We start from the raw sequence: 15,086 nt of genomic DNA on the forward strand, positions 1-15,086 counted from the left end.
TCTCCCGAAGTCGCCTCTTCACCCCCAGAAAGCCCTGTCTCTGCCTCTGCACCTGCTGGGTGAAGTCCGGATAGAAATTCACCGACGCGTTCTGGAAGGGGACCGGGCCCGTCACCCTCGATGCTTGCAGGATAGCGTCCCGATCTCGAAAATGAAAGAGCCGGGCGACAATCGGCCTCGGTGGGGCTCCCACCTTGGGCCTCCCACCCGCCACTCTATGGGCCCTTTCAACCGCAAAGAACTTCCCAAGACCCTTAGGCTGCAGATGGTTAAGCACCAAGTCCTCGACGAGCAGGTCAACCGAAGCCTCATCCGAGGACTCCGGGACCCCGATAACGCGCACGTTGTTGCGCCTGGCCTGGCTCTCAAAGTCCTCCAGCCTGCGGGCGGCGAGATCACTCTCGGTCCTCAGCTTACGAACCTCGGTCTGCAGTTCCGCGACATCATCGGCGAGGTCCGTGGTCTTGAGGTCCAGGGTTTTAACCCATTCATTCGTTTTGCCCAAGTCCGCACGGATCAGGTTGACATCCACCAAGATGGCATCCACCTTATGCGCCAGGGCATCAAACTGCCTCCCAATCGAAGTCTGCATCCCTTCAAGCGCGCCCATGACATCCTGCAGCGAGAGCTCCGGGGCCAAGGGCGAGGCCTCCTTCTGGGTATCTGGCGACTGGCTCGACCCACTCGGTGATCCCTTCTGCAGAGCATAGCGGTCCATATTATTGACCTGAGTATAGGCACCCCGCCTGGTAGATTTAGGCTTCAGCCGATCCACCTCTGCTTTGCCCGACATGGTTGGTACCAAGCAGGTCGGTTCAGATAAGACGGCCCTCCCTCAACGAGAGGAATCAGGAGTGATCAGTTCTGCAATGGGCCGCCAGAGTAGCATGTAGAGCGCCCAAAGGATAATGAAGCCACCAAGAGCTCTCCAGGGGCAGGGCAGACAAAGGGAGAGAAAGCGAAAGTGAAAGGACGGGGACCTCCATCCGACAGTTCACACCTCGCCTGGCCGTTGTTGTTCAACTAGAAGTCGGGCGTCCTGCCAACTCTAGCCCCTGGCATTCCTCGGAGATAGGCCGCAATCTTCCGCCATGCATAACTCCGGTTCCCGGTGGGCGATCCGACCGCGGATAGCATCAATCGCCTCCCTGGCAGGTCATCTACACGATGCCATGCATACAGACAGGATTAGAGACAGGATAGTCGACGGAGGGCGCGAGGGTCTCGGGAGCTCAGAGCTCACGCGGCCATCTTGGTCAAGCGCTAGGCTCCTCCCTCTAGTCCTCATTTCTGATGAGATTCTCATGAGCCACCTCGTAATTCCCCAGTTACACTGACCATTGGGAGCTACAAACACTCCTTTTAATTTCAAGATGTTTTATTTATTTATTTTATACAAGAACATATTAGCAATTCTGTTACAGAGTTAGCATAGTGTGTACCAAGTGCTTCTTGTACATCAGTATATTGAGACGTTATGTCACGTTTTTTTGGCTTACCCCACATGACGATAGTTAGAGAAAAGGAGAAAGAGGCAGGGAGAAAAAGGCAAAGAAACAAGGGGGGAAATAAGAGGTAGAATACTGGTAATTCTGGGGTCTGAGGGAGGTGAAAGGATTGAGGTACAAACCAAAATCAGGGGAAATCGAAATGAGGTCCTAAATTGAGCGACATTAATGTTAAGTATGAATCATTGCTGCATTATATTTTTACTTGTGCATCTATTTCGAATAATTTAGTGTTCCGCAAACGCAGCCACAATGATAATAAAAATACTAAATACATATATAAATGCAAAGCAAACAATCTTATGACAAGCTACTGACCTGTTTTGTTCGATGTACACTTGTCTACACCAGATATCGATGAGTGTTCTGCAGGCCTACACGAATGCCACCCCTTAGCGACATGCCTCAACACCATTGGAAGCTACCAGTGCACCTGCATGAATGGATACTCAGGAAATGGGAAGAATTGTACAGGTAAGGAGACACCCCCTGCTGCTTGGCTGGCTGGCTCTTGGCAATAGGCTCTCGAAGATGTACATCTATAGCTAATCAGCAAAGGAAGCATGAACAAACCTCAAGGGAATTTGCCATTTGCAGGGATTGGGTAATACGTTCAATGTAAATGTTGGAAGTTATTATCAGTAAATATAAATGCATGGAAAATGTATGACGTTTCCTAATATGAACCGTTTGGCCACCAGGGTCCTCTATTAGGATTTTAGGGGGGACGCAAGACAGCTGGGGCGTGAGACCCCCTGAGTTCGTTGTTTGCTAAGTGGGTTCGCTCTCTTTAATTAATGATAATAATAAACCAAGAAGGATCATCGAACCGCTTCTGTCATTGCTACAGTACTTGTTAGCCTTGGAAAATAGTTGTTAGAAGCTATCTTTCCAAAATGTCATATTACATATGAGGTAAGCAGGAAATGTGAAACAAATAAAAATGCATTGCTTCAATTTTACGAAAAGCCCGCTCAGTTTACGTATATATTATCCAAGGCACTGAATGACTGTTCCAGCTGACACTGTTAATATGATAAAGTGCGAGCTAAGCAGCAATGACCAGGGTTTCACCACGATTTACAATTTCTTGCACTTTGACGTTTTGATACTGAGTTTCTCATGCTCTGCTTTTAAATGTACTTCTATTTTAGTTGAGTTAAGTCCATGAAATTCTCTGTACCTTCGAATTTGTCTAGTCGTGGCCTACTGTTGATGTAGATTAGATTTCAATACTGTGGTATAACGTGCCTGACACTTATTTTGGTGATAACTTATAGACATTGATGAATGCAAAAATCAAAATGGAGGATGCCACCCTTCGGCTACCTGCACAAACACTGACGGAAGTTACCACTGCGTATGCGCTCAAGGCCTAACCGGAAACAAAACACACTGCTGGGACGTCGATGAATGTGAACGAAACACAGACAACTGCAGCGTCAACGCCGAGTGCATCAACACAGAGCGGTCCTACAGATGCGCGTGCCACGGCGGCTTTCTGGGCGATGGAATAAACTGCACAGATGTGGATGAATGTGCTAATATCTCAACATGTGGGAATGCTTCCTACTGCAAGAACACATTTGGTTCCTTTTCATGCCAGTGCCATCAAGGTTACAGAGAGGTCAACGGCTCCTGCAAGGATGTCGATGAGTGCATGAATCAAACTCTGTGCCACCAGCACTCAGGCTGCATAAACACGGAAGGATCTTTCTTCTGCAGGTGCAAAACGGGGTTTACTGGAGATGGGATAAACTGCACAGAGGTGGATGAATGTACCTTGACCCCTCCTGTCTGCCCTTTGAACTCCACGTGCCTCAATACTGTTGGCTCCTACCAGTGCAGCTGTTGGCCAGGTTACACAGGCAATGGTACTTCTTGTAAAGACGTGAATGAATGTCTGAATGTGACAAACTGTCACTCAAATGCGCAATGTGTAAACACACAGGGCTCCTATTTTTGCCGATGTCAAAAAGGGTTCTTGGGAAACGGTACATTTTGCAGCGATATAGATGAATGCTTGCAACCCCTAGAAAACCTGCCTTGCCACAATGACTCAGAGTGTGTCAATACCATAGGCTCCTACGTGTGCAAATGTAATGAAGGGTTTCAGAGCAATGGGACTGTCTGTGTAGACATAGATGAGTGCCTCACAAAGACATCACACTGTAATGAATCCTCCACGTGCATCAACACAATTGGCTTTTATGCATGTGAGTGCAAGGAGGGCTTTCTGGAAGAGGGTGAACATTGTAGAGACATTGATGAGTGCCTCAATGCATCCACAGTATGTCATGCGAACGCTTCATGCTCCAACACCCCTGGCGCCTTCATGTGTTCCTGTCACCCGGGGTTCCTAGGCAACGGGACAACATGCCATGATGAGGATGAGTGTCTCAATAACAGGACTTGCTCAGAAAACGCGGTGTGTGCCAACACGCTTGGATCCTACCAATGCTTTTGTAAGACTGGATATGTGAAGGCCGCTGACCGTTGTGTAGACATTGATGAATGTGCGAACAGCACTCTCTATTGTGACCTCATTGCAACGTGTGTCAATCTGCCTGGCTCATATTCCTGCATGTGCCCTGATGGTTACAGTTTGAGAGACCACACCTGTGTGGACATTGACGAATGTTCAGCACCACAGACACAATGCCATCATAATGCCCTTTGCCTAAACTCTCCAGGATCCTATCAATGCAGCTGTCTTCCTGGATTTATCCCTATTGGGCAACTGTGCACAGACATTGATGAATGCCTCATAGCAAATGGAGGGTGTCATGCAGATGCCACGTGCATAAATACAATAGGACACTTCGTTTGCCAATGCAAAGCAGGTTTCCTTGCGGATGGGAGTGGCTGCACTGATATTGACGAATGCCGCTCTTCCAATGGCTGCCAAGACATAGCACATTGTGCCAACACACCAGGATCGTACACATGCTCGTGCATGCAAGATAGCAGCTGTAACCTGCACTTTCCCAAAGGTGTGTCCTTTTTGACGTTCCTATCACGTTATGTTATGCTGTAGAGATTGATGCAGTGACATTACACAGAATGGCAAGGCCATTAAAAATTAACTGATGTTATTATTGTGATGATAGGTAGCTGCATTTCCAGGTTACACGCACAATTTCAGGTTACTTACACCTTATAGTTTAAAGAAAAGCATGGCAAAACACATTGCTCTTATGTTCTTTGGAAGTTTCTTGATTGGATTCCTGAACAATCCTCAAACTAGCATAATACAATGCAGAAAAGGAAAATTGAAAAAGGGGTCTATAACCTATCTTTGCTGTAAACAAGTATTGGCCACAAAGTTATTTTTGCTTCGCTTAGTGCCCTGCCATACACACATGCATAATGCAAACTTAGAATTCACATGGTCCGTGACTGGCTACCCTCCCCTCCCAGCTTTCCACACCACCTTGAAGAATTGACATAAGCAAATTATCTTTGGAAGGCGGGGGGTCAGGGACCCCCCGGCCGTATTTATTATATAAAACAATAAAAGGATGAATATCACCATTACATCAGTTATGCAAGAATAAGCAAAATTCATGACATTAGATTTACAGTATCGTAGACAAATATCAAAGGCTAACCTTAACAAACGTCTAATACAGCGTGTTTCCTATCCGAATCTAACATCCTGCCTGAATTTTGCATTCTAACATATCTGGCCGGACGGCAAGGTCGCTAACCGGTGTCAAGTCCTACTAACCACGCCCTTACCTAGAGGTGCGCATGCGCGACTGGGGACCGCCTACCCCGTCGGCATCGTGAACTCCATTTAACCAACAAGGAGGGCCCTTACACTTTGCGTCGTATGCTGACGTCATGGTGTATGTGCGGGGTGGCTACCAGCCTAAGGAAAGCGTGACTCCCTCCCCCGGATTTTTAGCAGCTAGCGGATATTCCTGCCCCTGAAGTTCTAGGAGGGACCAGTGGCCCCTCCCCCTGGGCCGCCCCCTCCGTGGATGGTGACGCCCCCCTTAGGACCTTAAATTGCTGCTCACCGATCATGACCTTACCGCCTGACCAACCCTAATAAATACGACGATGAACTTAGAAAAAAGAACTCGCTAAAGGACAACTACACTCACTAAAACCAACAATATCGATACGAAGCATGCTGTGCTAATGGGAAAAAATGGCCTGAGTACACACAATATTACCTTTTTAATGACAACATAATCACAGCTATATAACGGGAAAAAGGCCTAGGTACCCACAACCTTGTTTAATAACATAATCACACCTGTATAACGGGAAAAAGGCCTAAGTGCAGATAACCTTCCTAACTAACCACAACCAATCCTACCTTTCAACGGGAAAAAGGCCTATGTCAAACTTACTAGCACCCCTGACTAGCCTTATTTAGTAGCTTGTTTTTTGGGCTGGTGGGTGGGTAAATAATTAATCCGCCCCGAGCGTGGGGCACACGGAAGATGCGGGGAGCGAGCCAGGAGCAAGAGGGCGCCCCCCGCGCCTTATAAATGGGGCTGCCGACGTACTGGGGGCCCGCACCCGGATCGTCCCGCCCCCCCTGCCCCGGAAGCCGAATGTCTGCTTCCGGGTCACGGGAGAGGCATCAACCTATCGGTGCTGGGGGCGCGCCGCGCGCGTCATCGCCCCGCAACACACCCCCAACATCGAAGGCCAGGGGAGGGGGGAGCGCCGCACCGCCATGTTGGCGTGGGGGCCGAGTGGCCCCCACTTTATATTTTGGAAGGATTTTGTTATAGTTTAAAGCCGCAAAACTATGTTGTTTAGAAATCATACACAGACTTGGATTGAACGTCAATGAAATGTGTGTGACCATATGAAGCACTATCCTTGAAACTGGACATTGTGCTGGCCTTCATTTCTCGTACGGTGTACAAAAAAAAATGCAAATACAATTGTAGCTAAATTGGATCTCTCTACTATACTACCAAACGAGTTAGTCAAAGAATGTATATTCAATTGCTCTATAGGCTTTTACTATGAAAATACGTCTAAGTGTTTTGTTTTACAATGTTTAGACCTACTGCATTTTGTAGAAATTGATGCAAAACGTTTCATTAGATATTAAGCGAAACACCAAGTGATGGTTCCCATTAGAAGAGGCTGTATCAACTCGTAGCTATAGCTGTGAACCCAAGCAGCAGTCTTCAGGAGACTTAGCACACCCATGATCTTGTAAATATATTCTTAACAACTTTTCCAACAATTGGTCAAGTAGTGAAGAGTTGTAAAATGTCTCCGTAGTGTTCCATATGAGTTTTCTTGGGAGTGGATTTCACAAAAACCTCTGAATTCAACGCCGCCAAGATGAGCAGTGGATTTTGGGCTCAATGTAGAGGAACATAATTTGAAGGATAAATTAAGTTTAAACCACATTACATTTGTACAAGTTAATGAATAAAAAGTAGAGTTATGCTAACAGATCGAGAATTCTGTAACTATTGCAACACGACATTTCCACCATCATCACAATACTTACCACCAATCCTTGAATGTTGTGACTGAAGATTTGTTTTTGTTTTGTTTTAAATCACAAATCCAGTTGTTTTATTAAAAAGGAAAGACAAGTAACGGATCTTAAATAATTCTACTTTACAGAGAAAGCCTGTATAACTTGTTTAAAACGTATCACAGCAAGAGAACTCTATTGTCCTGAAAGCTTGAAATTATAAGTTTGTATTTGCCTAAATAAGGTATAATCCTTTCAATAGAACATGATCAGTTTGAACTTCTAATTGTCCATTAAGGGTGACAATCTTAATCTGAAAACAATTTATCATTTCTAAATCCTAAATTCGTGTGGAGCCTAGAACTTGACAAAGCTCATGCACAGCGTTCCTTCAAGACTCGACCAGGACTTTAGAGGAGAATTATAAATGTAAATGAGATCCAGCATTCTACACTATAGTTCATTAAACGACTATGGGGCATATTATCAAGCACGGCGTTAAAATTATCGCCGCTTTAGCGGCAGAAAACTGCCGCTAAAGTGGCGATAATGGGCTTGATAATATGCCGCAGAGAAATACAATAGAAGCCCATGTTGACACCAGAACATGGGCTTCTATGAGCATTCTCCAGGTCATATTAACAAGCCCATTATTGCCGCTTTAGCGGCAGTTTTCTGCCGCTAAAGCGGCGATAATTTTAACGCCGTTTCTTGATAATATGCCCCTAAATGTTTCTACTTGATGTTAGGAGTAATCCATAGAAGGAATTGTCACCACATTATCCCTCTTGTTAGTCACAGTTCCTACAATCTTTTGAACTGAGAAATTCCTATGACATATTTTCAAAAGAAAGAGGCCTTCTAGTTCCTGATTTTAAATGGAAAACTTTTCTTAGACTCCTTCTCTTCCTAGTAGGACAGATATCTTAAATATGGCAGCAATTTTGGTATGAATAATATGCCATTACTTTTCATCGAATAAACAAGGTGGTCCTATTGTGCACAAAGTCCCAACGTGGAGCACTGAAACGCTGTCTATAGTGATCCATTGGATGACACAGGAAAAAGACTCTCTGTTTGAGTTCAGGCACTAATTCACTGCAGTCACCCCTTCTTCTAACCAGATCTGCATGTAACTGATGCCACTGGCAAGAAAATAAAATCCTCTTATTGCTACAGGACAAAGGATCTCCATAGGTGAAATCGAATATGTTGGAAAGTGGGTTATTGTAGTGATAAGTAGGGCCCTAACACTTGTATTAGGGGCATAAACATAATAAAAGGTTCTGTCAAGGTCTCAATACATCACTCCCTTGCTCAAACCTTAGAAGCTAGCAACGAGCAGGCATGCTTAATTTAAGAGACAGGTGTGTAAAGCATTTATAAACACCAAAATACTAAATGATTAAAACATAATACAAAATAAAAATCCAATGCCAATTTTTGTGATTAGAATAACACCCAGAAAAACAATCAATTTAGGGAACCAGAGATATGATTTTTTTAAAGATTAAAAGTAAAACTAGCACTTAGAAACAAATAGCTCTCAAAGGGTTGCCTTGAACCCGGACTAAGTCCAGAGTTCAGACCACCCATGATGTAACACTTTTGCACTTAGTTCTAGAAGTGTTTATTGATGCAGGAAAGTGGTCCAAAGCACCATACAAGGGTTCAGATGCTCTGGTTTGCCTCTTGGGGTCTGGGGCTACAACTCCCACAGTGCACCTGATCAACGAATGGCGTTTTTCGCAAAAGTTGCTCCAAACGTCTCCAAACTTTAGGAACTATTTCCTAAAATTCCTCTTGTGGGATCAAAGGGTCCAAAACACCAATCCAAGGGTCAAGAAGCTCTGAGATGGTCCTAGAGAGGTTGGCACCACAATTTCCACATTGCACCTCGCCAAATCCTTTAAAATAGACTAGATGCACTTCAGGATAGGGACTTCTTGGTGGAGATGAAGCAGATGGATTCTGTTAACCTGTAGCTTTCAAGGAGTCCACTTTTTAATCCTTGTCAAGACAGACAGCGTCCTTATGGCTGAGGTACCAGATTGTGCAGGAGGTGCAGTCCTTCAGAGTGCAAACCTTTGGGTGCAGATCAGGGTTCCAGCAGGGCAGTCCTTCTTCTCCTTGTTGATTCAGGCAGCAGATCTGAGTTCCTTGGGAATGCTCCCACATTTATTCAGTGTTCCTGGGCGTCACGCAGGAAGGGGCAGCCCTGACCAATGGGATGCAGGGTACCACCCGCAGGTATGAACATTTCCTCCAAAGCGTGGCATATTCAAGAAAGCACTTTTCTTCCAAAATCCAAATGCAGAAAGTCTCTCCTAAAAAGTTAGATGTGGCTTAACCAACCCACTGGTGTGGCTAAGATTCTCAAACACTCCCCTACCAGCGCCATTACTAATCTAATTACAGGGGCTCCTGTGTGGCTGGGGTGCAGGATGTGGGGTTGAGCCTGTGCTGTTTTAAAGTGTCATTCCATCTCTGGAGATCAGTTTGGCTACTCCACCGCCATCCTGTCTTCTGCTTCTGCAGTTTCAGTTCTCCTCCCATAGGAAATCCTATGTCTCGCTAGCAGGCCACTTTACACCTCATTAAGACAGCTTGGCTCAGCCTGGCAAAGGCTGGCCAATCAGGAGAAGGCAGCTGGAAGTCTGGATATTGGCTTACAGAAAAAGAAAAATCTATAACTTATTTTCTGTAATAGTTATAACAAATCTAACAATGGCAAGTTGTTGGATTTATCATAACTTTTCTTGTAAATCCTTGAATTATATTGTTGAGCTTACTCCTATCAATAGTTATACTTTATTGAAGTAATCCCATGTTAACCTATGGAGCCAAAGCATTACAATGAGGAAAATTAAATTGGCAGCTTTTCCCACATCAGGACATATAAAACATATTTTATGTTTCTGCTTAGAGTTACTAGGCACCCTATTCTTGAGGCACCAACATTGTGACCTGATTCACAAAGGTAACCTACACTTTCAAGTAATGGAGTATAAATTTACTTCAGAAGTGTAACTTACATGTCCACACCAAATTGAAGTGCAACAGGCTTATTCACAAACTGCATGGGTTATACACAAAGGTAAATTACACTTTTGAGTAACTTACACTTTTCAATAAGTTTACTACTTTTTGGCTGTTCACAAAATCCAAGTATACATTTTCTTTAAAAATGAAACATACATCTTTCCACCAGACTGAAAGGCCTAGGGATTATTCACAAAGGTAACTTACACTTCAGAGTAATTTACTCATGTAATTTACTTTTACTCTTTCAAGTAACTTTGCACTCGAATTTTGCGAATAGCGAAAAGTAGTAAAGTTACTCATAAGAGTAAATTGCACATACTCAAAAGCTTAGGTTACCTTTGTGATGTAAGATGCTTGACTTTATGTATTTTTTTTAGGGTTCTTAAAAAAGTGTTAGCAGAAGAAAAGTAGTTTTGGCAGAATAGAGATTTCTTGCACTCTAAACCAAGTTTAATCTGTGCTCAGATGAAGCTCCTCCTCCATTAGAGCTTGAAGGTTTTGATGATTTGAGAGCATTACCACTTTTAGATTTTGTAGATTCTGAAGGTCACAGTTCCATCTAACTTGGCTTTTGGGATCCTGCCCTTAGTGTGAGAATTCATAGTTATAATGGGGATCTGAGAATGCATCTTTTAAAAGCAATCAAACACTGATTGTTGAATGCTCTTTTTAAACCCTGGCTTTGTAAAAGGTTGTTAGACCTGTCATCCTTAGGGTGGTCTTCCCCAAAACCTTTTGCCTGCTTACCTCCTCTTTTTGCTGATTCTTTGTGTTGACTTAGGACTTTGAGCACTTTAGCACTGCTGACTAGTGCTAAACAGCATGTGCTTTTCACATAATTGCCATATTTAGTTTACTTATAAGTTCCTTGTAAAGTGGTGTACCATATACCCAGGTCCTGTAAATTGAATGCTACTCGGGGTCCTGAAGCACTGATTCAGCCACTCACACTAGTAGCCTTTCAAACCTGTCTCAGGCCTGCCACTGAAGGGCCTGTGTGGGCGGCTTACTGCCATTTCGACTTGGCATTTAGAACCCATTGCCAAGCCTTAAACTCCCCTTTTATTACACATATGTCACGCCTAAGGTAGGCCCTGGGCTGTCTATACATTTGAAGTAATATAAATTATAAAAGTAAGTTACTTTGCAACCAACACTTATGGCTGACTTAGTACTGGAGGGCAGTAACAGTAGATCTGCCAACAAAGCTAGCCCCTCCTCCTTGAACTTCTGGTAGTATTGATTTCCATTTCTATACTGAGCCTATGCTATCAGACGAGCTAAGGCGTAGTTGTCACTCTGCCAAAAATGAAAGTGAAATTGCTGCCCAGTTTAGCGTGACTGTCTCTCTCCCAAGTCTGGCAGAATTAGCCTGCATTGGAATGGTGGCTGATTTTCACGAAGTGATAGCCATTGTGCCCCTAAAGACAGCGACATGTTAGGGATGCAAAGGGTGTGCCCATACAACAGGACACATGCGCAATGCTCTATATAGCTTCCTCCATCCAGTGCAGTCATTCATCGATTTTTCACTAAGGTTCATTCACAATACTCCCCGCACCCAAAAGTAGCCTTTTCTGAGGCAGCTGGGTAACCCTGCAGCACTGACAGATTGAACATCCATTAAAACTAAATAGGCATCTAACTCTTTGATGTTTCAAGATGAGGCATAGATATATCGTAGTTTCAAATTATTAAGCGTTCATGTTGTACTTTGTTGTTGTTTTCACTTGATTCTTGATTAACCATATTGTGATATGATCTCAACAGAAAGTCGGCTTTATCCATACGGCAATAAGGTTGGAGATTCACAAGTTAATGCAACCAGTAGTGATGTAACTTCCCCTTTCATTGTTCCGCCAATGGGATTCCCTTTTCTGGGGACCACACGAGACACACTGTATGTAAGTATATTTCATAACCTTCTAATGTGAAGAATGCATCTTGCCTAAATGTTCCCGATTGATATTTTCAAGACTACGAATATTCCGACCTTTTCGTCTGCTGCGTTTGAAATATACACATTCTTGATTTTCTGTTACTATCAATTATGGTCCTTATTTCTTTCCCAACTTAAAAAAAATAACATGCATTCTTTCCATTTTTGACTTTGTCTATGAGGAGAAGGTGTACATAGTGTATGAAAAACTAAGTTTGATATGTTTTTAGACATATCCTTCCCAATAGCACCTGGTTTCAGGAACGGTCTATGACATGGTTGCATTCATACTTTGTAGACACATCGGCTCATCTGTTACTGCTTTTCTAAATGACGTTTCTGGCATCAGAATAGGAATCACCATGGCCAAGATGCCAGCCATTTTCCAATGGTGGGAACAATGCAGAGCTATCATACTAACATGAGAGGAAGGCAGAGCAGATCTCTGCCCCCCTTGCGTAAGAAGTTAGGAGATTTCTCTACTTGTTCTTTGGCATCTCTTGAGATAGGAGTAAAGTACCCCAACATTCATCAGACCTGGGAATGAGAAACATGCAGCTTCTTTTTGTTTTATTTTTTGGATTCTTAGACCACTTTTGCCAAAATGTTGTACTAAAATGAAGTAAAGTATACAATATCAGTGGCCAGCATGATAAAATCATCCTAAAGAGGAGGCTAGCAGGGTGCACTTTCAGTATACCTGAAATAAAAGTTATAGAAAAGGGAGCAGCACGAGCAGCGATAGAGAGAGTACCAATATTTAAAAACAAGAACAAAAAAAGAGTTAAACCTTGACTGCCCACAGGGAGAGCAACGCGTAATGAGCAGGAAGTAGAACTAAAATGCAGATTAGAGATGCTAAAAAAGCCAAAAGCTCCAATGATAGTCTATAGCAGCATTAGACTGGTACCTAGGTGCAATCTGAGGCCAACAGCGATGGAGCTCTGCTCAGTTACACCAACTGGGTTGGTCCTAGTGTAAGTCTGGAAGTTCAAAACGTGAAAAGGGATTTTGTCACTTTTTTGAAGAGGATGTTAAGATTTTTTCTGAATCCCACCACAGAAAGGGACTTTATCACTTTTTGAAAAATAATATCCTCCCTGTCACCACTGTGGAACTGAAGACTGGATACTTCAAGCAGGTTGGTCCCACTGGAGCTTTGGAGATTTCTTGCAAAAAATATTCTAGGTCCCAAAGCAGAATGGGACTTAATTATTTTTTCAGTGGTTATTAGACCTGTCAGCCCTAGAGTGATCTTCCCCCAAACATTTTCACCTGATAGCCTCTGTGAACTTTACCACTGCTAAACTGTGCTCCAGTACTCACTCCCCTCAACATGGTTTGATTGACTTATCCACAGTTGGCATATTTAGTTTAGCTTTCGGTCCCTAGTGAAGTGCACTAAATGTGCCCAGGGTCTGTAAATCAAATGCTACTAATGGGTCTGCAGCACCAATTGTGCTACCAACCTAAATAGTCCTGTAAAACATGTCTCAGGCCTGCCACTGCAGAGCCTGTTTGTACAGTTTACACTGTCATATCGGTTTGGCATCTAAAATCCTTTGCCACATTTAAATCTCCCATTTTATTACATATAAGCCAACCTTAAGGTAGGCCCTAGGTATCTATAGGGCAGGGTGCTGTGTAATTACAAGGTAGGACATGTACCTTTAAGTTTTACATGTCCTTGTAATGAATAACTCCCAAATTCCTTTTTCACTACTGGGAGGCCTACCCCTCCCATAGGTTAACATTGAGGAGTCCTTGTTGCATTTAATAAGCTGTGACTCTCAAATTGGAAGAAGATAGATCTGTCATGTTCACTGGAATTTTAATGGTAAATCCTCTTTAGTAGTAAAGTTTAATTTACCATTTACAATTTTTAAAATGCCACCTTTAGAAAGATGCTATTTTCTGCTATTATCGGTATGTGCCTGCAGCCTGCCTCCAATACATGTCTGGGATGGGTGACTGCTGGGTTTTGTGCATTCTCTCTATGCAGCCACACACAAAGGGAGCTTAGGTGTGACTTGGTGGGCCATCCACATCCTGATGGGCTATCCTGGGCAGCATGGGAGTTAGTAGCTGGGCACAGCCTCACACTTACACCTGAATAGGCTATTTCTTGTCCACACACAAATTACTGCTCAACCCCCGTAGTGAGTCTGGATCCAGGGCAGGAAGGGAGGAACCCTATGCACTTCAAAACCCTTCTTTGAAGTCTCCCCCACTTCAAAGGCACCACTGGGTATAAGAAATAGACTTCTGACCTTACCACTACAGTACACTTCTGGACATCTGGACACTCTGCCAGGAAGAAGGACTGTTGTGCTGCTGTGCTGCTGAAGGACTGTCACTCTGCTGGACTGCTGTTCTGAAAGATCTGCTTTCTTGCTCTGCTGACCTGCTGCCTGCTGCCCTCCATGTCTAGGTGAGAAGGACTGGACCCACATCACTTGAACCCACAACCAGAGTGACTCCAAGGGCGTGCTGTCTTGCCTCCTGATTGAAATCTCAGGGACATAAAATACTTCCATCTCACCTGCTACAGCACAAGGACTCTGTCATATGTGAGTCTGCCCTGCCAAGGGGTACCAGTTATCTATCAGAAACCAGCAGAATCCACACATTTCCATAACACAAGGACTCAGAACCAGCACATCTCGTCCACTGCGGATACATTACCCCCATTGCAAGGATCGACTCTGACCTATCGCCGACCTCGTGGCCAATTGACTCTATTCTTGATGCATCGCCTCATCTTCACCCTGCATCTCGTCTTCGCTGATGATGCAACCAAGGAACTTTGTAGCTGGCCAAGGCTGGTCACTGTATCCGACCCATGGTCTATCATGATCAGCCTCAAATTTTTTGATTTGACCTGGTCTAGCATGACCAGATACCCCCGGTTGGCGCTTTATGCACTATATTTCAGTTTGTTCTTTAAAAACTCATAACTCAGGTTCTACTTATGGATTTTTGTTGTTTTGATCTTTTCTTTCATTAAATTGAGATGGATTTTTCTGACCATGTGTGTTATCTTTTTGTTTGGTGCTTTCACTGTTTTACTGTTTGAAGTGTTCCACAAATACTTTACACATTGCCTCTTAAGTTAAGTCTGACTGCTCTG

The 15,086-nt window shown here is 43.8% G+C and overlaps 1 protein-coding gene across 1 annotated transcript in view; it reads left to right on the forward strand.

The window, feature by feature from the left end:
- Window positions 1-15,086, forward strand: part of LOC146821707 (uncharacterized) — an 857,433-nt gene that overhangs the window by 309,146 nt on the left and 533,201 nt on the right. The window contains exons 5-7 of the mRNA XM_085612743.1: window positions 1,860-1,982; window positions 2,789-4,501; window positions 11,788-11,921. Coding sequence (XP_085468869.1) covers window positions 1,860-1,982; window positions 2,789-4,501; window positions 11,788-11,921 — 1,970 coding nt within the window. The remainder of the gene's footprint in view (window positions 1-1,859; window positions 1,983-2,788; window positions 4,502-11,787; window positions 11,922-15,086) is intronic.

Source organism: Triturus cristatus, chromosome 6 (assembly GCF_964204655.1).
Source record: "Triturus cristatus chromosome 6, aTriCri1.1, whole genome shotgun sequence".
NCBI classification, from domain to species: domain Eukaryota; kingdom Metazoa; phylum Chordata; class Amphibia; order Caudata; family Salamandridae; genus Triturus; species Triturus cristatus.